The following is a 24155-nucleotide window of genomic DNA, read 5'->3' as shown; positions in this document are numbered from 1 at the left end:
ACACCCCAGAGATTGTGTTGATAATTAAATGTGTTAACACAGGTAAAGGTGTCAGCACAGGCAAAGCACACAGTCAGTACTGCACAAGTGGTGGGCTTCATTATTCATCCTGTAATTATGTATTCACAGTAGAATCATGTATCCCGTAGGTCAGGAACCACCTTTTCTTTTTTTAATACCCCCAGGATGGGCAAATCTTGCTCTCTCAACAAATAGTGTACTCAGTGGAACCCAACGGAACTAATGTTTCTTTCTGTCCGTAAATAAAAATAGATCATGCTTGAAGATGCTACTTTGCCCGAAATGCTTCTTGTCTTCCCCCATCTTCAGTTCCTCCTCCTCCAACCTGGTCTTCATCAGGAGAGGGGAAAGAGCATTTCTTGCCTGGCAGGAACTCAAGACCTAGAAGAAAGAGGTCCTACCCTGCCAAGGAAACGACCTTCCCCTTCATCGCCTCTGCTCCTCTTCCCGTTTCCTGTGTCTTTTCCTTCTTTTCTCCTGGTGTTTCCTTCTCCGGTTAACTCTGGGGGCAGACACAGATATTCACAAGTCCGTCTGGGCAGCACACTCCGAGGTAGGGCACGAAGGTCAGGAGACAGGTTCCCGTGCCCCAAATCTTGGAGAAGATGAGTTAAAGCTCTTCGCTTCGATTACCTTCGCCCTTCCCGTGTCTCGGGAGCAATTCAGCATCACCTCACGTCTTGCCTTGCAGAAGTCCGGAATTCCAGTCCTGAACTGGAGCTCCCCCTTCCCGGCCCCTCCGGTTTCCCTCTCAGGCCATCTGAGGAACTGAGGTAGGATTTAGCGGGTTTTAGGAGCAAACCCCCTCCACAACTTGGTCCTGGGCTTCCTCTCCGTTGAGCCTTGACCTTCGCCCAAAAAACAAGGACTCGTGCACGTGAAGCTGGCCTTGAACCCGGGCTGCGGGGCTGGACGGGACTCGTCGGCGCCCTGCTGCCGCACCTGGGCCGCTTACCAGAGTGGGAGGCGCGGGCGGGAGGGGCCGAGCCGGCCCCAATCCGTAGGCGAGGCGGAACCGCCCGCCGCGCCTCCGGAAGCTCTCGGCGCTGCGCGTCACCTCTGGGCACCCGAGACCATGGGGAAGCTGGTGGCGCTGGTCCTGCTGGGGGTCGGCCTGTCCTTATTCGGGGAGATGTTCCTGGCGTTTAGGTGAGTGGCATCTTGCCAGGGCGTCCTTGACTCTCTTTCTCTCCTCTTCCAAGTGAGGTCAGGGGCTGCCTGGCGCCCCCTTCCTAGCGAGTAGGAAAGAGCAGCTTTGGAACCTCACTCCTCCATCGCACCCAGCAAACTGCCCCTTGAGACTCGCTTATGGGGAAAGTGAGCTACTTGCGTTTTCAAAGACTGCCGAGCCGACTTACTCCCATTTATTTTTTGAAGGTTATGACCCCCCTTTACTTTCTGAAGATCATGACCCCCTTTTACTTTCTGAACGTCATGACCCTTTTCCCAGCTCACCCTCAACATTCCGCTTGGGAAAAAAGGATGTCCATTGGAAACGCTGGACTGGGGAGAGGATCAGGCTACCAGTTGGATGTTTATGGCTGACTGAGACATTGCCCGGGTCTAGCTAACCACACAGAAGTACTGAGTTATGGAACCTATCCTAGATTTAAAGAACTGGCCAGATAGCAGGGCAAACCAGCTGAAACCTGCAGTTGGTAACTGGCATTTTGTAGGCATTTGACTTTTTGAAGTGGAAGATACAATGGTGGTAGCCAGCCTAGAAATGTCTCAGGAAAAGTCAATACTGGGCTAGAAAGAAGAATCTTTAAGTGGTAATGTACATTCATGAGTGGATCGAAAGCCTCTGCTTGCTTTCAGTTGTCTTTGAGTGTTTATGTATTTCTCTTGGTAGAAGCTGGCCTTCTCAGAGGATTATGTCTAGAATCTGTTGAGGTGCCTGATGCCTATTAGTAATACTTCCAGTTTGAGAGTTTTATTGTTACATTTGTTCCCAGTGCAACCGCATGGAGAATCATAAAATAATAGTAATAATAATAAAGTAGATATAAGGGGTATTTTTTAAATAAATGACTGTAAGGTAAGTATCAAGTCTTCCTGAATATACTTTAATACAAATTTTAAATTATCCCTGATATTAGAAGAATGTGGAAACATTCCATTTCACTCTGGAAACAAGAAAATTGTATTGAAAAATAAATTGGCCAATTGTTTAAATTGTGGTTGGTTTAATGAATTTACATACTTGAAAAGTAAGTCAGCATAAAATTTAAAAATTAAAGCAAAAGTGACAGAGTTTGACTATTAGCACACCCTGTTGAATTTTGGGAAAGCAGTTTGGAAGGAGAAGTTCAAAGGGCAAGACTGTAGGGGATTAAGTGCAGATTTATAACAGACAATACTTTAGAAAATTAAGTAGGACTATTTTGTGCATTTAAATTAGTGATATTGTTCAATTACTCATACTATTAAATAGTGTCTTTTATTTGGGCAGCAGAATGTTTTCCATGTAGAATCATATTATAGTTTTTCAGCAATAACTGAGTAAGGTTAGCTGATATAGGTAAAATACCCATATAATGTCTACATTATGTAAATAAACATAAAAGGAGGTACCTACTTGTTATATCATTCATAAATTATGATAAAGATAGTTAACCAACACGAAGATGATTGAAGTCCACATTTAAACGTACATTTTGAACGCTGTGCCTTGATTTCCAGGATTGGGTTTTATCTTCTACAGAGAAAGGATGAGTGCCTCTCGAGAAGTGCAGCCAGTAGAACCTGAAAACTGCCGCCTTATTGAGGAACTTGGTATGTATGTGACAGTACCAAGAGGAGCCAGCACAGCTTCTTTGTCTCCATCCACCTGACTGAGCCCCACCAGCTCATTTAATTACCTGTCACTACTTAAGCCCTCCCAGTGGGACATCTGCCCCGTCCACTCTGCCTCATGCAAGGTCTTTAGGGGCGTCCTAAATGACATCCTTTGTGGCTTTTTCTCAGCACATTTCCTTACTGACATCTCTCCACATTACCTAAAGAATGTCATTGACCACACCCTGGTTTTCCCCTCACTGAATGCTTCTCCTTTCCTGTCTGTGATATTTCACTCTTCTCCTTGTCCTCTGTTACCTTCTTTTTTTTTCTTCCTTCCTTCTTTCCTTCCTCCCTCCCTTTCCTTGTTGTCATTCCTGGCTTCAAGTGTTATTTTTTTCAAAATTTATCTACAAGTACCAAGAGTAATATGACTTAGCCCCTCCCCTCAAGAACCTCAGACCCGGCTGGCACAGTGGCTCACACCTATAATCCCAGCACTTAGGAGTCCGAGGGGGGCGGATCATGAGGTCAGGAGATTGAGACCATCCTGGCCAACATGGTGAAACCCCATCTCTACTAAAAATACAACAATTAACCGGGCATGGTGGCGGTGGGTGCGTGTCGTCCCAGCTGCTCGGAAGGCTGAGGCAGGAGAATCACTTGAACCAGGGAGTCATCGGAGGTTGCAGTGAGCCGAGATCGCGCCACTGCACTCCAGCCTGGCGACAGAGCGAGACTTTGTCTTTAAAATAAAAAAAAAGAAGGAACCTCACAGCCTACCTACCTTCTTTTAAAAAAATTCACCAAAATTCCAGGGCCCAGTCCCTAACCTTACAAACTGCAGCCCTTCTTTTTTAGTCAGTTAAAGGGTAGCTCCATCTCAAACTCTCCCTAAGCTGAAATCTATTTTACATTTCTGTCCTTTTCTCTCTCATCCTCCCACCCACAACCAGCTCTGCCTCTAGACATTTTCTGTGTATGGTACCCTCATTCTCAAAAGATTCAGTTCAAAATCCAGGAACCATTGTTCCCCGCTTGTCCCTCATGCTTCTACGTGAGACATGGGCTAATCTCACCTACTAGCTAATGCCACAGCTGCTTATTTGGGCTCCACACCTCCAATTCTTCCTGACATTGCTAACAGAAAAATAAAATAAAACCAGGCTAGATTGTGTTCCCTGTTCTGAGAATATGTTCTTTCACTTTCTCACCTTTGCTTATGAAATTCTCTCCAAACTTACTTATTCCTCCGTCTCTGCTTGCTGAAATCAGCTGCTGAATTCTCACTGCACTCTGAAGCTCCGATTCACTTATGACACCTGCCACATGCCTTATATTATAGCTGGCAGTGTTCTCTCTTTCACTATCAGATTGTAAACTCCCTAGGGCCAAGGACTGTGACTTATGTATTAGAATGTGATGGGATAGCTTATTTTGGGATATGATTTTCTATTTTATTGCTATATTAAAAAATACAGAAAAAGTGCCCTTTTAATTTGAGTTTTCTGCCTTTTTTGCCTCTCAATTTCTAAAAAATAAAGTAATCTGAACCTTGCACTCCCTAGTCTTAGAGGTGGTTTGTGCTAGCAGCTGGAAAGCAGAAGAAACCAAAGAAACTCCCTTTCCTGAATTGTTTTTAAGAACCTGAGCCCCTTCAAGGGATTCTGATGGAGAAGGGATATGAATATGTGGATATCTTTGAATAATAGGGACCCTTACCCCACTGGCTGACAGCATTCTGGGAGAGAAGCAGGACCTCAGAAGGAATGGTTGCAAGGTATCTTTAGGGATGCTGGACCCCGTGTTCCAGCTAAGGTAAAGACCTTGTGTCAATGTATGACATGGAAGTAGCAGAATTGTCTAAATAAAAGGGACCAGTAACTGGCAATGAATAATTTGATGATACATAGTATAGAATGAATGCCAGATGGCCTTTCCAAAACATTCTGCTTAGGTTTAGAACCTACCACCTAAAATGATTTCATAACCCTAACAGAGAAACCCAGTAATGACTCAGATTGGATTTTCCATCAACTTAGCGGAATGGGGTATCAGAGTGATTTATTTAATTTTAAAAATAAGAAAATGTGACATTTACTCATTTGTTTACTGTTTTGTGGTGTAGTAGTATTCATATTCACTATACAAATAACTCTCAAAATATATAAGCCTGCAAATAATTAAGAGGTGTAATTAGATTAGATGATTGGTAAGGTCTAGTCTGACTCTTGAATTGTATCACTCAACTAGATTTGAGAAGGTAAAATTAGAGTTAATATTGTAAGTCTTAGGTCAATGTTCTGATTTTCCAAATATTTTGAAGAAAATGACTTAGTTGGAAGCAGGCTGGGAGCAGAAGAAAAAAATGCCATGTTACTTCTCATGTCTATTGGCATATGTTTGGTGAACTAAACAAGTTAGAATGATGATGGGTCATGCGTCAGTAGGACAATACTGGTATATATCTTTTGAAAAAGCTGCTTTATCAAAGGCTTGGTGACTATGAGCAGCCTGTTGAGTCCTTTACAAACATCTACATCATCCTCATAACCAATTTGTAAAGTGGGTGCTGCTATCTATGCTTTGCAGATTAGGAAATTGACATACAGAAGAATTAAGTTGTTGTTTGCTCAATGGTCTGGAACTAGGGGGTGATGGGCTTAGCTTATGAGCCAAGACCATTTCCTTCTATGCCTTTGTACTCTCTGTTGTGTAACACCACCTTTCTTATCTACTGACAACACATTTTTTATTATGGAAGCTTCAGGAAAGTATTACAACAGCAGGAAAACAGAAAATCTGAGATGCGAACAGCTGAAATATTACTAGGTATAGGTTAATCAAAACAAGGCGGGCTAGATATTTAAATTAAGATAACTGATAAGATAATACTTACAAGTCACAACTAGTTGAAGAGTAGAGGCTTTATAAAGCCATGAAAAGCTGCTGAAGGATTTTAGGTAGGGTATAGTAGGTTGTAACAGAGCTGGAGAAAAATTCTTATTTGTATTTTCAAGACCCAGATTTTTGAGGTTTATTTTATTGGCGGAAGAAACTCTTATTTTGTTTTTCTTCCCCAGTATTTTTTTCTGGGCAGAAAAGTTGAAAGATGAAATATCTTTCTCCAGAAATCATATCTCATAGATCTTTTTGTATTACGTTCATCTTTTTCTCCAAGGCTTTGAGGGTCAAGGATTGTTTTAACCAGGATGTTATCTGGCTGCCCTTGGCATCTAATCAAAGCTGCACTTGAAATATGAATACTTCAGTAGGGCTTTCACTGGGCAGGATTATTGAGTAGATGGCCTGTGTATTTAATACCTACCTGCCTTCCCTTCCACTCCTTTCCATTCTATAGCTTCCCATGTCTCCAAGATATGCTTCTACACCATAGTAGGTTCCATGTGTTTTCTTAACTGACTATCAGAAACTTCTCTCCAAGATGTGAAGTGACGATAATAAAATTAACTGATAGTAATGTTTTGATGTGACCCTTTATCAGAGTGCCTGTAGGGGATGACTGGAGAAATGAAGAAAAGAGTAAAGAAATGAAGTTATGCCAAGTAGTAGTAGGGTTGACAGGCTAAGAAGCAGTAGGCACCTATTCATAAGTCTGATTTTAGACTTAGCACTGGGGTTTTAATGATAGTTGTGCATAGACTAATAAGTGTGTGGGAAAGTCTCAGAGGAAGGTATCCTGGAGGCTTTTGCTCCCACAGGTGCCATTGTTGCTGAGATGCATGGGGCCTGTCATGCAGGCACAGTGTAGGTGGGAAGAAGGGGTGGTGACACTGTGCAATCTTGTGTGGTAATTCTTTTCCAGTGCTGAGTGCAAAGCACCAGCTTTCCCATGCTCCGGATGGAGCAAGTAAATTAAGACAGGCACAACACGTCTGAAAAATGCCCACTCTGTTTTAGGTGAGTTATTGAAGTAGGTTTATGCTGTCAGAGGAGACATGTAAAATTGTGTTTGGAAGAGAAGAGGAGCCAAACACAATTCAGGATATCTTGGACTCAGAAATCATCACCCACTTTTCAATAGTTGAGCCTCAATACATGACAAAGTTCAAAAAACAAAAAGTGTTTATTTCTTTTTTGAACCAGCCAGCTTTATTAAGAGCTTCTGCAGTGAAAAGGCAAGTATTATGTTGAGTATAAGGATACAACACTGAATAAAACTCAGTTCTTGCCTTCAGAAAGCAGACCATCTAGTAGGAAATTAACAAGTAAACAGAGGGGTGCAGCCTAGTATGAAAAAGATCATGGTAGACATAGTCACAGATGACCATATTAATACATAAAATGGATGCTGAAACCAGGAAAGTTTGCATAGGTTGAGAAGGTGGCCCCAAACCTCCAGGAGCCTGTGGCCTTGGCCAAGTAGAGGTAAGGTTAGGATGGGAAAGGTCTGAGTGTTGCAAGGAGAAAGCAACATATGCACAGACATGCTGGTGAATGAGTCTGGCCCATTTCACAAATTACTCACAGGACAGTAGTAAGTACCACAGCACAGCTGCAATGTAGAGTAGAGAGTGGGGCCACAGTAACTGAGACTGGAGCCAAGATGTTTGGGATCTAGACCAAAGAGCTTGGTATTTATACTGTCAGCCCTAGTGGGCCTCTGGGAGGTTTTAAGCAGGGGATAACAAGGTCAACTTTAAATTTTAAAATATGACTCTCAGCAGTGCAGAGAATGGGTTCAGGGAAGCAAAGCTGAGTTATTGGGAAACTATTGTAGAAATCCAAGAGGAAGTCCTGGAGCTTGAATGACTGGTGATCAGTTGGATTTGGAAATTAAGGAAAAGGAACGCATCAAAGGTAACTCCAAGCTTCCTGCTCTAGGTGTTTGTGGAATGGAGGCACCATTCATTGAAGTAGAAATATAGAAAATAGAGCAGATTCGAAGCAGAAACTTTCAGATCAGTTTGGGACCTGTGGAATATGAGAAATAAAAGACCCAGGTAGAAATGTCCAACATGCAGGTTCATACAAAGGTCTGGAACTTGGAAGAAAGCTTTGAGCTTGATTTAGAGATTGGGGATTAAAGAGCATCCAGGTGGAAACTGAAGCCATCTGCCACTACCCATGTGGGAGTAGAGTGCATCATGTGGGGAAAATGGATGCTTTGCCATGAGAAAGAGCCATGGTCAGACAGAGCCTGGAAAATATCCACCTATAGGACAGAGAGGGGAATGAGATTAAGGTACAGAGAAACCAATAGGGGAGTGCAGAGAAGAAGGAGAAACACTAGAAAATAACCAACAAATATTCAATGCAATTTTTAAAATGACTTTATTCAGTTTGCTGGATTCTTCTGATGTCTATGTCATTTTGTGTGAAAATAGCTATCAAGGTACCATATATAGGTAAATCTTGATTAACTGGAATACTTAGGAAATGGGAAGTTCTGGTTAGTTTGATTTTCATATTTCTAGGTGGGGATTACTTTCAACCTTCAGTATACTGAATAAAATAAAATCTTTCTCAACTTCTAAGTGCCTATTGTTCACCATTTTATTGATTTCAGTTTGCATCTTCTTTGACTTTTCTGCAATTTTCTTTTTCATATTTTCCCCTATACTTCCCCCATTGCCTTTTGACACTCTAGTAACCCACTACTCTAGGTAACCATTTCCCTGCATGTTCCAATAACTATGACTGTGTAGCAAACCACCCCAAAACTTAGTGACTTAAAACAACCACCACTATTTTGCTCAATAATGTGCAATGTTGACAGGGCACAGTGTAGGCAGTCCACTCTGTTTCATTTACATCAGCTAGAATGACTCAAAGGCTGGGAACTAGAGTCATTTCTAGCTCCTATGGCCTGAGCTAAAGATAATGCTGACTCTCTTTCCACTTTGGGTGATCCCTTTGTACTCTTTCCTCTGTAGTTTTACAATAGCCAGACTTTTTACATTTTGATCCAGAGTTGCCAAGGTGCATATCTTAAGAAATAGAGAGAGAGAGAGCCAGTGGCAGCTATGACTATGACTTAGCCTAGGATGTTATGTGGCATTGCGTTCATCTTACTCTATTTGTCAAGGCAGTTACAAAGTTCTACCCAGCTTCAACAGGAGAGAATATAGACTTTACCTCTTGCTGGAAGAGTCTGAACATCACATTTTAAGAACAAGTGGCGATGATACATATTGGTTCTGACATATTTGTAGACTATAGTTTGCCACACTAGATAATCTCACTTCTGTCTACTTGGAACCACATCATATGCAGATCTCTATTCCTACTAGAAGCCATGACAGCTCCTTTTTCATCTTGTTCTCAGTCAAAACTTACTTATTATATGTCTCTTTCCATAGAAAAAAATGCTGAAAACTAGCTCTTAATGAGAAAAAAGATCTGACTAAACTTTCATATTAATTCTCACTAATCTTTCATATTCATTTATACTCAATATTTTATTACTCAATAATTTCCCAATATAATTGTATAATGATAGTGTTTTAGGCTTCACGTTGGAAGAGAAGGAATGCTTGGCAGAGAGGCCTGTAATAAAAGACCTTCACGATTATGACTTTCTAGATTTTATTATTGAGTCTATAGACCAGCCTTCTATGGGGAATAAAGCTGAATCTCTCAGGACATGCCCTGGAAATTGTTACTTAAAGAGTAAATCTAGGATATGAGTTTATTTTCTAGATATTTGCCTTTTTCTCCTGAAAATGGGATTCTAAAAAATGATTTAGTATTTGAGGAGTCTGATTCAAGTTTTACTGTAGAGTAGCATGCCTGTGAGATTCCCAAAAGTTAATATAGTTTCCCAAGTAAATGGTTGAACAAGTCGACAGTTTCCAAAAGAAGTTTCCAAAAGATATTTGTAGTTTGGACTGTGAGATGTATTTTTTTGAGCATTCATATATGCATTTTTCTGATTCTACCCTTCTTTTGCAGAAAATGGCTCTGAAGATATTGATATACTTCCTAGTGGGCTGGCTTTTATCTCCAGTGTGAGTATTTTCCATGCTGCTCTGATGCTCACGTCAATAGCTGTATAGACAGTACATTAATGTTGTCCACTGGAGCTGCCAGATGGATCCCTACACTCTCATCCCACCTATGGGTAAACCAGTCAACTAAAAAAACCAAAACAGGATTCTGGAGGGCTAATTAGAACACCACAGGAATGCCCAGCTTTGACTGCCTCATGGTGGGCAACTCCCTGTGGGTAGTGGCATACTCAGTAGGGTCTTGATAAATGTGTATTGATTTCCATTCGATTCCTACACTGGTCTCCAGATCGGTCCTATTGCTATCCATTCTCATCATTGCCCTATTTGGGCTTCCGCTTCTAATTGTGAATGGTAGTTCACTCATGATTGGCTCTCTGTTTGTTTGTTAATAGTGTATAGGAATGCTTGTGATTTTTGCACATTGATTTTGTATCCTGAGACTTTGCTGAAGTTGCTTATCAGTTTAAGGAGATTTTGGACCCGGATGATGGGGTTTTCTAAATATACAATCATGTCATATGCAAACAGAGACAATTTGACATCCTCTTTTCCTAATTGAATACACTTTATTTCTTTCTCTTGCCTGATTGCCCTGGCCAGAATTTCCAACACTATGTTGAATAGGAGTGGTGAGAGAAGGTATCCTTGTTTTGTGCCAATTTTCAAAGGGAATGCTTCCAGTTTTTGCCTATTCAGTATGATATTGGCTATGGGTTTGTCATAAATAGCTCTTATTATTTTGAGATATGTACTATCAATACCTAGTTTATTGAGAATTTTTAGCATGAAGGGCCATTGAATTTTGTTGAAGGCCTTTTCTGCATCTATTGAGATAATCATGTGGTTTTTGTTGTTGGTTCTGTTTATGTGATGGATTACATTTATTGATTTGCGTATGTTGAACCAGCCTTGCATCCCAGGGATGAAGCTGACTTGATTGTGGTGGATAAGCTTTTCGATGTGTTGCTGGATTCGGTTTGCCAGTATTTTTTTGAGGATTTTCTCAGCGCTGTTCATCAGGGATATTGGCCTAAAATTATCTTTTTTTGGTGTGTCTCTGTCATGCTTTGGTATCAGGATGATGCTAGCCTTATAAAATGAATTAGGGAGGATTCCCTCTATTTCTATTGATTGGAATAGTTTCAGAAGGAATCGTACCAGCCCCTCTTTGTACCTCTGGTAGAATTCGGCTGTGAATCCATCTGGTCCTGGACTTTTTCTGGTTGGTAGGCTATTAATTATTGCCTCAATTTCAGAACCTGTTATTGGTCTATTCAGAGATTCAACTTTTTCCTGCTTTAATCTTGGGAGGGTGGATGTGTCCAGGAATTTATCCACTTCTTCTAGATTTTCTAGTTTATTTGTGTAGAGGTGGTTTTAGTATTCTCTGATGGTAGTTTGTATTTCTGTGGGATCAGTGGTGATATCCCCTTTATCATTTTTTACTGCATCTATTTGATTCATCTCTCGTTTCTTCTTTATTAGTCTTGCTAGTGGTCTATTTTGTTGATTTTTTTTTTTCAAAAAAGCAGCTCTTGGATTCACTGATTTTTTGAAGGGTGGATTCATTGATTTTTTGAAAGGTTTTTCATGTCTCTATCTCCTTCAGTTCTACTCTAATCTTAGTTATTTCTTGCCTTCTGGTAGCTTTTGAATTTGTTTGCTCTTGCTTCTGTAGTTCTTTTAGTTGCGATGTTAGGGTGTCGATTTTAGATCTTTCCTGCTTCCTCTTGTGGGCATTTAGTGCTATAAATTTCCCTCTACACACTGCTTTAAATGTGTTCCAGAGATTCTGGTACATTGTGTCTTTGTTGTCATTGGTGTCAAAGAAAATCTTTATTTCTGCCTTCATTTTGTTATTTAACCAATAGTCATTCAGGAACAGGTTATTCAGTTTACATGTAGTTGTGTGGTTTTGACTGAGTTTCTTAATCTGGAGTTCTAATTTGGTTGCACTGTGGTCTGAGAGACAGTTCGTGATTTCTGTTATTTTGCGTTTGCTAAGGGATGTTTTACTTCCAATTATGAGGTCAATTTTAGAATAAGTGTGATATGGTGCTGAGAAGAATGTATATTCTGTTGATTTGGGGTGGAGAGTTCTATAGATATCTGTTAGGTCCACTTGGTCCTGAGCTGAGTTCAAGTCCTGGATATCCTTATTAACTTTCTGTCTCATTCATCTGTCTAATATTGACTGTGGGGTGTTAAAGTCTCCCATTATTATTGTATGGGAGTATAATTCTCTTGGCAGGTCTCTAAGGACTTGCTTTATGAATCTGGGTGCTCCTGTATTGGATGCATGTATATTTAGGGTAGTTGGCTCTTCTTGTTGAATTGATCCCTTTACCATTATGTAATGGCCTTCTTTGTCTCTTTTGAGCTTTGTTAGTTTAAAGTCTGTTTTATCAGAGACTAGGATCACAACTCCTGATTTTTTTTGTTTGTTTGTTTTGTTTTTGCTTTTTATTTCCTTGGTAAATCTTCCTCCATCCCTTTATTTTGAGCCTATATGTGTCTTTGCACATGAGATGGGTCTCCTGAATACAGCACACCGATGAGTCTTGACTCTATCCAATTTACCAGTCTATGTCTTTTAATTGGAGCATTCAGCCCATTTACATTTAAGGTTAATTTTGTTATGTGTGAATTTGGTCCTGTCATTATGATGTTAGCTGGTTATTTTGCTCATTAATTGATGCAGTTTCTTCATAGCATCAGTAATCTTTACAATTTGGTATATTTTTGCAGTGGCTGGTACCGGTTGTTCCTTTCCATGTTTAGTGCTTCCTTCAGGAGCTCTTGTAAGGCAGGACTGGTGGTGACAAAAATCTCTCAGCATTTGCTTGTCTGCAAAATATTTTATTTCTCCTTCACTTATGAAGCTTAGCTTGGCTGGATATGAAATTCTGGGTTGAAAATTCTTTTCTTTAAGAATGTTGAATATTGGCCCTCACTCAATTCTGGCTTGCAGGATTTCTGCCGAGAGATCTGCTGTTGGTCTGAATGGGTTTCCCTTTGTGGGTAACCCGACCTTTCTCTCTGGTTGCCCTTAACATTTTTTCCTTCATTTCAACCTTGGTGAATCTGACAATTATGTGTCTTGGGGTTGCTCTTCTCAAGGAGTATCTTTGTGGTATTCTCTGTATTTCCTGAATTTGAATGTTGGCCTGACTTGCTAGATTGGGGAAGTTCTCCTGGATAATATCCTGAAGAGTGTTTTCTAACTTGGACCCATTCTCCCTGTCACTTTCAGGAATACCAATCAAATGTAGATTTGATCTTTTCACATAGTCCCATATTTCTTAGAGGCTTTGTTCTTTTCTTTTCACTCTTTCGTCTCTAATCTTGTCATCTTACTTTATTTCATTAATTTGATCTTCAATCACTGATATCCTTTCTTCCACTTGATCAAATTGGCTATTGAAGCTTGTGCATGCATCAGGAAGTTCTCATGCCATGGTTTTCAGCTCCATCAGGTCATTTAAGATCTTCCCTACACTGTTTATTCTAGTTATCCACTTGTCTAACCTTTTTCAAGGGTTTTAGCTTCCTTGCAATGGGTTAGAACATGCTCCTTTAGCTTGGAGAAGTTTGTTATTACTGACCTTCTGAAGCCCACTTCTGTTAACTCATCAAACTCATTCTTCATCCAGTTTTGTTCCTTTGCTGGCGAGGAGCTGTGATTCTTTGGAGGTGAAGAGGCACTCTGGGTTTTGGAATTTTCAGCTTTTTTGCTCTGGTTTCTCCCCATATTTGTGGTTTTATCTACCTTTGGTCTTTGATGTTGCTGACCTACAGATGGGGTTTTTGGTGTAGATGTGCTTTTTGTTGATGTTGATACTATTCCTTTCTGTTTGTTAGTTTTCCATCTAACAGTCGGGCCCCTCAGCTGCAGGTCTGTTGGAGTTTGCTGGAGGTCCACTCCAGACCCTGTTTGCCTGGAAATCACCAGCGGAGGCTGCAGAACAGCAAATATTGATGCCTGGTTTTTTTTCTGGAAGCTTCGTCCCAGAGGGGCACCCACCTGTATGAGGTGTCTGTCAGCCCCTAGTGGAAGGTGTCTCCCAGTCAGGCTACACAGGTGTCAGGGACCCACTTGAGGAGGCAGTCTGTCTGTTCTCAGAGCTCAAATGCTGTGCTGGGAGAACCACTACTCTCTTCAGAGTTGTCAGTCAGGGACGTTTAGGTCTGCTGAAGCTGTCTGCTGCCTTTTGTTCTGATATGCCCTGCCCACAGAGGTGGAATCTATAGCAAGGCAGTAGGCCTTGTTGAGCTGTGGTGGAATCTGCCCAGTTCAAGCTTCCTGGCCTCTTTGTTTACACTGTGAGCACAAAACCACCTACTCAAGCCTCAGCAATGGTGGACGCCCCTCCCCCTGCCAAGCTGCAGCATCACAGCTTGATCTCAGACTGCTGCGCTAGCAGTGAGCAAGGCTCCGTGGGTGTAGGACCCACCAAGCCGGGCATGGGAGGGAAGTTCCAGGTCTGCTAGTTGCGAAGACTGTGGGAAAAGCACAGTATTTGGGAAGGAGCATACCGTTCCTCCAGGTACAGACTGTCACGGCTTCCCTTGGCTAAGAAAGGGAAATCTGCTGGCCCCTTGTGCTTCCCAGGTGAGGCGACGCCCTGCCCTGCTTTGGCTTGCCCTCCATGGGCTGCACCCACTGTCCAACCAGTCCCAATGAGATGGACCAGGTACCTCAGCTGGAAATGCAGAAATCACCCGTCTTCTATGTTGATCTTGCTGGGAGCTGCAGACCGGAGGTGTTCCTATTTAGCTATCTTGGGAGCCTCCTTCCAGTTTAAATTTTCAATGTTATGCTAAATACACCACTAAAAGTGATGATTCTATAGCTAGGAGATTTCTTTGCTGTTGTGAAATAATGTTTGTCCTTCGTACTGTATATTTTCTTCTTTTTTTTTTTTTTAATTTTCACTGGAACTAAAAGTTCTGAATCATTACTATACAGGAAGTATATATTTTGATCACAAGTTTATGAGAAATGTTAACATGAAGTTTTTAATAATGAATCTCCTTTTGTAAATGAACAACTTATAGGATAAGGATTATGTTATTTGCTTGTTTCTAATCCTTCTGCACTATAATAAATTCGGGACCTTGTTCTTTTGGTTTCTCCTTTTACCCTTTCTTGCCATCCTAGAAGATGTTTGAAAGTTGCTGATTTGGACAATAATTCTGTGCAATAGATATTTCTAGTCTATTTAGGGATGGCAAAGAGGGTATTTTTCTCCCCTGTCTTGGGACTTGACACGCTTATCTTTGACTCCAAGATTACTCCCTTCATCACACTTTGCCAGCTAACTCCTACTTCTTTGTGAGGGTTCATTGCGGTGGCACTTTACTTCCTCAGCAGAGTCTTCCCTGGCACTCTCTTGTGGAGTGAGGTGCCTCTTCAATGTTCCCTCTTGAATATTCACCTGAGTTAAGCTGTTATAGACCACACCATACTTATGTACTTGCTCTAGATTTCAAGATCCTTGAACTCAAGACTTTGGAGCATGCATTGACATGCCCAACACCTAACATACTACCAGGCGTGTGCAAGTCCTCGAATATTTACTGAGTGCATGTGGTGATGGATGAGGATAGTGGAAGAGTTCATTGATTGTCCACATATACCTGTAGTTTGTTGGGAAAAATAAGATTCCTGCATGTCTCGATGATGATTTTCACCATTTTCACCAGTGAATGGTATGAAAAGAATTGCTTACAGTCATTAGCACATAGTTGGTTTGCTGCCACAAATTCCTACCTAACTGCTTTACACAGAAAACTAGGTGAATGTGAAGCCATTTATCAGAAGCGTTTCTTCGATCATCACACTTAATCCAGACCAAGCTTGTTTGCAGTGCCCCACCCTTATCTCTTTATCAGATTATTTTATTTCTGTAACATCCAGTCTTTGCATTAGCTGTCTATGCTCTACCTTCCCCCAAGCTACCAAGGTACTTGCCAGTGTGTTCTGTCTTGAGCTGCCTTCCTGAGCAATATTGTTTACTTCCAAACCTTTCTGTATGTGTGGGAGAGAGGCTGAACAATAAATGATCTGAGTGATTTAGGCAAATCACTCATCTAGGCCTCATTTCCCTCATGTGAAAGGGAAGATGTGAGATTAAATGCCCCTAATATATTTATATATATAATTATTATATATATTTGATTTTTAACGTATATATATAATTTTTTTCTCCAGTGCTACTATTATCTGAGCCATTGAGTTTGGTGACAAATTGGTTATGGGGGAAAGAGTGGATTGAAAATTGAATTTTATGGTCCAATGTTGGGGAGCATAGTGATGTCCTTAGCTGAGAAGAATAGATAGAAATGAGAGGATGGATTCGAGGGGAGAATGTTGATTTTGTTTTTGACTATTTGATTTTGAGCTGCCCTTTGGGAGGAAGTTGGGAATGCAAGCTAGAGTTACAGAGTTACAAATAAATGTGCAGACTTGAAAGTCCTTGTTATGAAGGAAATACCTGAATCTTTATGTATAAGATCTGCAAGGAAAGAGTATAGAGTGAGAAGGGAGGAGGGATGGATTTAAAACAGAAAGAGGCAGAAATCTAAGAGTCAGGAAGAGGAGCAGGATTTCTATCTAGGAACTCTACTTTTGACTTTTTGATAAGAAAGAAGACGGTATATTGTAGTGTCGAATGCCACAGAGAAACAGATAAGAAGTAGAAAAGTTATCAAAATAAAGTAATTTGGAGACCATTATGTGATCTTTGTAATGGTAGTTCTACAAACTGGTGGGTGTAGAATGCTAACTTCAGGGAATTGAGAGTTGGAGCAGTTCACAATAGGCAACAAGATCAGGTGATGTTTCTAAGAAATTTGATGGTGAGGGGAAGAGAGAGAAATGCATATATGAAGAGGCAGTAAAGTTAGAAAAATATTGATTTCAGGGAAGGAAACCTTGTAATTTTTCAGGCCAAAGAAGAAGCTGTTAGTGAAAAATGAGTGGTAAAGCAAGAGAGAGAAGGTGTAATCTCTAGAGACAGACCCTAGAGAACAGGGAACCAAGAAAGCAGGTAAAGGATGTAACCTAAGAACAGAGGAGGGACACTCCTTCCTTGAGAAAAGAAGGAGAAAGGAAGAGAATGAATAAAACTAAGAAGAATTACTGGGACAGAAAGGAAAGAATTATAGGAAATTCATGTTAAATGACATGATATCTTCAGAGAAGTAGTAAGTAAAGTCATCCACTCATAATAAAGAGGAAGAAAGTATGGGCTCTAGAACATTGGTCCCAATCTTTTGGGCACCAGGGACCAGTTTCATGGAAGACAATTTTTTCCACAGTTCATGGATGGGGAGCAGGGCATGGTCAAGACAAAACTGTTCTACCTCAGATCATCAGGCATTAGATTCTCATAAGGAGCATCCAACCTAGATCCCTCGCAGGCTCAGTTCACAATAGAGTTTGCACTCCTATGAGAATCTAATGCCACTGCTGATCTTACAGAAGGTGGAGCTCAGGCGGTAATGCTTACTCATCCACAGCTTACCTCCTGTTGTGTGGCCCAGTTCCTTACAGACTACGGACTGGTACCAGTCTGTGGCACAGGGGTTGGGGACCCCTACTCTAGAAGATAATGAAATAAATTTAGAAGGGAGACATGAGGAAATCGAATAGATTGCCTATCATAATGAGCCAAAAAAATCAATAAACAGTACTAAACGTCTGGCTGAAGTTGGGGTGGTGACTTTGTAGTGGAGTTTTTCAACCTGATTTTAAACTTGCCCTATATAAGAACTAGACCAAAGCAAAGGGAGTTGGAACATAATGTGATAAGGAAGCAAAGGGTGTGGCTACTGATGATGACAGAATTATGGTCTGGAAGCAGAAGTTTGTGGCTAGGGACATGCCAATCCCTTCTCCAGATGTGCTGACTTAAGGAGAATAAAGAGGGAACATTGCCTCCTCTGATGAGCTTCAGTAGTGCCAGTGTTGTCTGGGAAAAGCCAGGTTTCCTCCAGACAACATTGGGCATATGATTTGGGCATACAAGGACTGTTCTAAAAAAAAGTTTGAAGATGTAACTGGGGTTGTTCAGAAAAGGTTGACTACCTCAAGAGGGAGCAGTGGAAGAGCCGGTAATAGTATTATAAGTGTATGTGTATGTGTGTGTAGAAAGGACAGGGAGAGGGAAAGAGGCAGAAAGACAAGGTGAAATAGGAAAGACAGAATTGCAATAGACTGTGAAAGAAGATAAAGGTAGCAGAGAAGATATAAATTTATTGATATTGATATATATCCGATCCAGTGATAGATGGGGAACATGGAGAAGAAGTGGACTGTTTTGTAACTGGTGTAGAATAAACCAACCCCAAGGTTTGTCACAGTGGACTCAGATGCAGCAAAGGCTTCATGCATTCAGGATGCCTATTGTTGATTGATAGCTACCTGATCCTAACAGTAGAAAGGACCACTGTCCAAGTTACTGGAATAAACTTTTTGTGATATATGAGTAAAGCATTCATGTCAGAATTTTCAGACATACCTACAGGAACAAAATAGGTCAAAAATAGTCAACTCTATAAGACTGGTATCCTTATGTTGATTCTTGGCCAGCTCTACTGTTTGCCACTACATGATATAATCAATGTAGGAATGGGAATGATACAATTAAACTATACACCCCTTCTCTCTGCTTTGAGGAAGGTTAGTTATAGAATACCAGTACTGGAAATAATCTTATAATCATGTATTTGAACTTCTTCATTTTATAGATGAGGAATGTGAGGTACAGGCATGTGAAGGAATTCACACAAAGTAACAGCCTAGTCTCTTCCGTTATATTTTTTGGCTTAATTCCTTTTCTCTAAATTAAAAACTCTTCCTTATCTTGAATATGGTTCTTTCTGTGTTTATAGCCAATGTTTAGATGACATCAGTAACACCCCAGATCAGATCATGGAAACAGCTGACAGAGTGAAAAAGCCCAGAAATCTAAATGAAATTTAGAACTTTGAACATTTTTATTTGGCTTTGAGATTTTAAATTCCATATGAAAATATTGTTTTGATATGTATATGTGTGCACACTTGTTCTTTATTTTTAAAAGGGATTAAAATATCCAGGCCTGCCAAACTTTGCACCAGATGAGCCAGGAAAAATCTTCATGATGGATCTGAATGAACAAAATCCAAGGGCACAAGCACTAGAAATCAGTGGTGGATTTGACAAAGAATTATTTAATCCACATGGGATCAGTATTTTCATCGACAAAGGTAAAGCCTGTATGCTTAGGGATAAGGGGGAAATGAGGGAAATAGAAACCATTTATCTCCAGCCCCTCAATATTTATGTAATAGAAAGAGAGAGGACGGTATTTTACCATACACATATGTTTTTGTAAAATGATAGATAGGTATAAAACATTGTAACCATTGCATTAAAGAAGGAACACTAGTATTTTTGGCCCTATGTGGTCTCCTCCTCTTCCTTCTATTCACTTGTCTTCTTGTTTGACTGTCACAACCTGTTTGAATAGTATTCTCAGAAATCTAACATATAAACTAAAGACCCTTTAGTTTAGTTGTCACAAAAGACAACTGTGAGACATTAAAAAACATAACATAAAGGGAAAAAAAAAACAAATTAGACTCATCAAAGTTGAAAGCTTTTGTGCTTCAAAAGACACCATCAAGAAAGTGAAAAACAACCCAAAGAATGAGAGATATTTGTAAATCATATATTAGATGAGAGACTTGTATTCAGACAATATAAATAATTCTTACAACTTAACAACAAAACACAAATCATATAATTTTAAAATGGACAAAGTATCTACCTAGATAGACATTTCTCCTAAGATACACAAAGGCCTGTAAGCACATGAAAGATGTTCATCATCCTTAGTCATTAGGAAAATACAGATCAAAACCAGAATGAGATACTATTTCAGATAGTATCTGAATGAGATACTATTCAGTATCAGAATGAGATACTATTTCAATTATGGTGATAATTAAAAAGACAGACAATAACAAATGTTGGCAAGGATGTATAAAAATTGGAACCCTCTTACTTTGCCAGTGGGATTGTGAAATAATGTAACCACTTTGGGAAGCAGTTTTGCATTTCCTCAACATTTTAAACATAGAGTTACCATACAATCCAGCAACTCTGCACCTTGGTGCATGCTCAAGAGAATTGAAAACATATCCATGCAAAACCTACACAAATGTTCATAGCAGCATTACTGCTAATACAAAAGGTGGAAATAACCCAAATGTCTATCGACTGATGAATTCACAAATAAGATGTGATAGGCATTTATACAATAGAACACTATTTGGCAATAAAAAGAAATGAACTACTCATGCATTGCTATAATATGGATGAAGCTTGTAAATATAATGCCAACTGAAAGAATTTAGTCACTAAAAGCCACATATTATGTAATTCCATATATATGAAGTGTTCAGAATAGGTGAATTCGCAGACAGAAAAATTGTTGACAGGAGCCAGGGGAGTGGGGAAGAAGGAATGACAGCTAATGAGTAGGTGATTTCTTTTTGGGTGATGGAAATGTTCTGAAACTAGATAGTGGTTATGGTTGCACAACCCTGTGAATATACTAAAACATACTGAAGTTTACATTTTAAAAGTCTGAATTCAATGGTGTGTGAATTATATCTCAAAAATATATTATAAAAAACATAACAGTTATTAACATGCCATATATGCTTTAAAAACAACAGTTTCCAATATTATTTTTGACTTCTTCACAGTTCATAGTTTCAAACATCTAATTTTAAAATATTTGTGGGTCTATACAGCATGAAGAAAAGTAAGAACAGGGAAACCTCACTAACAGTGACCACATGAAAGGAGGGCCAAATTGAAATGCTAGAATTCCATGAAATCTTATATACACTTTTTATTTGCTTAGCAAGCTCTGCTTTAAAAGATAATTGAATCTAACAATTTTTCATTGGTTTATAATATATAAACTATTTTCATTTATAATGGTGTCTTTACTTCCCAAAATAAAATCCTGAGCCCAACCTTGACACTTCCTCTCCCTGGCCCTTTCGATCAACTCATTATAATGTTTTGTTTGATGTATCTCTCCAATATCTCTCCCATCTGAAATATCTGTCCACCTCTCCCCATCCTCACTGCCACCAGCAGTCCAAGGGCCCAGCATGTCTTCCCTGATTCTGCATGGGCCCCCAACTGTACCTTCCTTCTCATACCACTTCAATTCATTGTCATAGTAAGGATTGCTTTTTATGCAAATCTGATTCTGTCCCTCTTTTCATCAAATTTTCCATGTTGTTCCATCACTCTGAGGATAAACCCCAAATCTCCAGAATGGCCTGTGTTCCTGGGTGCTTCCCCTGTACATTCTGGCATCTGTATGCTCTCCAGTTTCACTGGAAACCATTCTCCCCCAGACTCTCTGGACCAGCCACACTGGATTTCTTTTCATTCGATGAAGTGTCTCATGCCTCGGGATCTTTACATCTGCTGTTCCCTCTGCCTGGAATGTCCTTGTGCCACTTCTGGCTCACTCTTTGTCATCATTGAAGCCTCAGCTTAAATATCATCTTCTCAGGGAAGCCTTCCCACCATCTTGTTCCAGGTTGTGTACCTTTCTATATTTCTTCTCAATGTACCTCTTTTTAAAAATCATTCATTACAGGGGTAACTAACTTTTTTTATTTTTTGAGATGAAGTTTTGCTTGTCACCCAAGCTGGAGTGCAGTGGCACAATCTCAGCTCACTGCAACCTCCGCCTCCCGGGTTCAAGCTTTTCTCCTGCCTCAGCCTCCCAAGTAGCTGGGATTACAGGCATGCGCCACCGTGCCGGCTAATTTTTTGTATTTTTAGTAGAGGCAGGGTTTCACCATGTTGACCAGGCTAGTCTCAAACTCCTGATCTCAGGGGATCCACCTGCCTTGGCCTCCCAAAGTGTTAGGATTATAGGCGTGAGCCACCACTCCCAGCCTACAGAGATAACTATTTTTTTTTTTTTAATGTTAAAGGATACCAATTTTCTTTCCCTCTCCTGCTCTTGCTCTATAGCAAGTTCCTAAACTTAACTGTTACTCTTCAAATGAATGACACTCTATGAAGAACATGTCTCCCAACTGTAGTATTCTTTGTTTTAATTTATTTAATAATTTTTCCTCCTTGTTTTCCTCTCTCAAATATAATCACCATAAAAGCATATGTGATTTGTCCATTGCTGGATTCTGAGAGTCTAGAATGTATCTGATGCACAGTAGGTACTCTCTGAATGCATATTAGATGAATAAATAAATGAACCCTATAGGACAGGCAGAGCACATAATAATATTCAACTTTATAGATGCATACAATGAAGTTTAGAGGAATACAGTAAAGTGTGACTTCACTTCTGCAGTTAGTAAATGGCTGATCCAGAACTCAGACAGAAGAGGTCTCACTTCTAATCCTGTGTCTTACTAAGGTGAGATTAGGGCTCTATTTAAATAATTTTAAAACCACGGCTGTTTTGCCTCACACTGTATAAGACATAAGATTCTTCATTGGCGATGGTATAATAAGTGATTAGATTTACCTGAAACGATTTCATTGCATGGGGTAGTATTAGAGGTAGAGGTAGAGGTGGAGTTGGGGCTTTTTTTCTTTTTTTGTTGCTGTTGTGTTTTTTTTTTTTTTTCTTTTTTTTTTTGAGATGGGACACGTTTACACAATAACATTCAGTCCTATAATCAGGCTTCCATAAGTTGAGTATATTATGATTCACAGCTTATCTTATTTGTTTTGTCATCTCCCTTAATTGTGTGTTTAATTCATAAGGCCAAAATATTACACATAGAAATAGAGATGGAATGAGGAGATGAAGAAGAAAAGTATTCTCACTAAGTATATCTTATTTGGAAAGAGGGATTCAGTAGATGCACTAGAAGAAATGAAACCAGGGCAGCACATATGATTGTTCACTACTGTGTCTAGCAAAAGACTGAAGGTCCGTGTTGGGGCTGAAATCCAACCCATGTTCTGTTTGCCAAGCCCTGAGCCTTGGAACAGAGCTGGATCAGACCAGAAGGAAGATTTCATCTGTGAGCAAGCACCTTTCCTTAATGTGCATCAAAGTGCCCAGTGTGTTTCAGAGGTCCTGGTTATGAATTTTGCATCTCAGGGTTTGGGCTTGTTCTATCACGTGCTTAAAAACTCCATCTGGGAAAGGAATAGGGAAGATGAATACAGATCAAGTCCTACAGTGGGAGGATGGGGCCAGACCCTTTAAAACTCCAGAGCTCGTCAAACCTAGAACTCCTGATAAGTCAGAAGACAGCACTCTCAGAGGCCAAATTACTACCCTCAATCCTGTTCACAGCAGTTCACATTCCAGTTGAAATGGGTAGGTGACATTTCTGAGGTGGGTACTACCTGGAATTAGTTTGTTTTATCTTGCATTCGTATTTACATGCCATGACCATTGGGGTCACTAAATATTGTTATGTTGGCTTGTGTCAGAAATTCATTGTCTAGCTGGGAAATGTTGCTTATTTTAAGGTATTTACACTGCCCTGACATTTACTCAGCTTCTGTTGCAATGCAGATAATTATTGCACACACACAACGTCTCAGCAAAGTTTTGTTTGCTTGCACTCACTTTTCTTGCTGAAGGGCCGTCTGGGGAACCACATTCCTGTTTATGCATCATTATAGTTCTGTAGGCTCCTGTTAGGCAGGATATGCATATAAGAGTGAAGTGACTATGGCAAAACATCTTGGCTCTGCCACTTTGTGGTGATGACATTGCTGATGGGTCATTCGCCTCCTGAGCTTCAATTTCCTCAATTAAATCTGGATTCTGGTATTTGTCTGACTTACCTATCAGATAGACTGTGAGAGTCAAATGCAAGATGTATGAAGAAAACTTTTGGAAGTGACCAAGTTTTAAAACAAGTCTAATATTAGTTGTGATAGAGGTAACTTACTTGGAAATTATGCCTTTTTTCCATGTAGACCATACAGTGTATCTTTATGTTGTGAATCATCCCCACATGAAGTCCACCGTGGAGATATTTAAATTTGAGGAACAACAACGTTCTCTGGTATACCTGAAAACTATAAAACACGAACTTCTCAAAAGGTATGGAATGAAAGTATTATGCAGTTCTATTTATTTTGCACCTCTGCTGTGTGCTTTGTTTTCTTTGGTTCAGCAGGCTTTCTTAAACTTTTGTTTTGAAGTTGTTTTAGATTTTTTTCTAAAGCTTTCTAATGATTCCCATGGTGACTCTTCCCAGCACCTCACTAGAAATTGCCTGTTAGGTATTGAATATGCCTTTATTTTCCAGCATTTTGAAAGCATTTTAATCCTATAAAGGTGCTCAATTAGATTCGCA

General features: G+C 40.0%; 1 protein-coding gene across 1 annotated transcript in view; it reads left to right on the top strand.

Moving 5' to 3' along the window:
• Positions 1-1033: 1033 nt before the first annotated feature.
• Positions 1034-24155, top strand: part of LOC105475536 (paraoxonase 3) — a 35578-nt gene continuing 12456 nt past the window's right edge. Inside the window, exons 1-5 of the mRNA XM_011730886.3 lie at positions 1034-1170; positions 2729-2799; positions 9718-9773; positions 18866-19031; positions 23773-23899. Of these exons, the coding sequence (XP_011729188.2) occupies positions 1097-1170; positions 2729-2799; positions 9718-9773; positions 18866-19031; positions 23773-23899 (494 nt within the window). The 5' untranslated portion in view covers positions 1034-1096. The remainder of the gene's footprint in view (positions 1171-2728; positions 2800-9717; positions 9774-18865; positions 19032-23772; positions 23900-24155) is intronic.

This window comes from Macaca nemestrina, chromosome 4 (genome assembly GCF_043159975.1).
Source record: "Macaca nemestrina isolate mMacNem1 chromosome 4, mMacNem.hap1, whole genome shotgun sequence".
Taxonomy (NCBI): Eukaryota; Metazoa; Chordata; class Mammalia; order Primates; family Cercopithecidae; genus Macaca; species Macaca nemestrina.
Note: the sequence above shows the minus strand (reverse complement) of the source record. Positions and strands in the feature narration are given on the sequence as shown.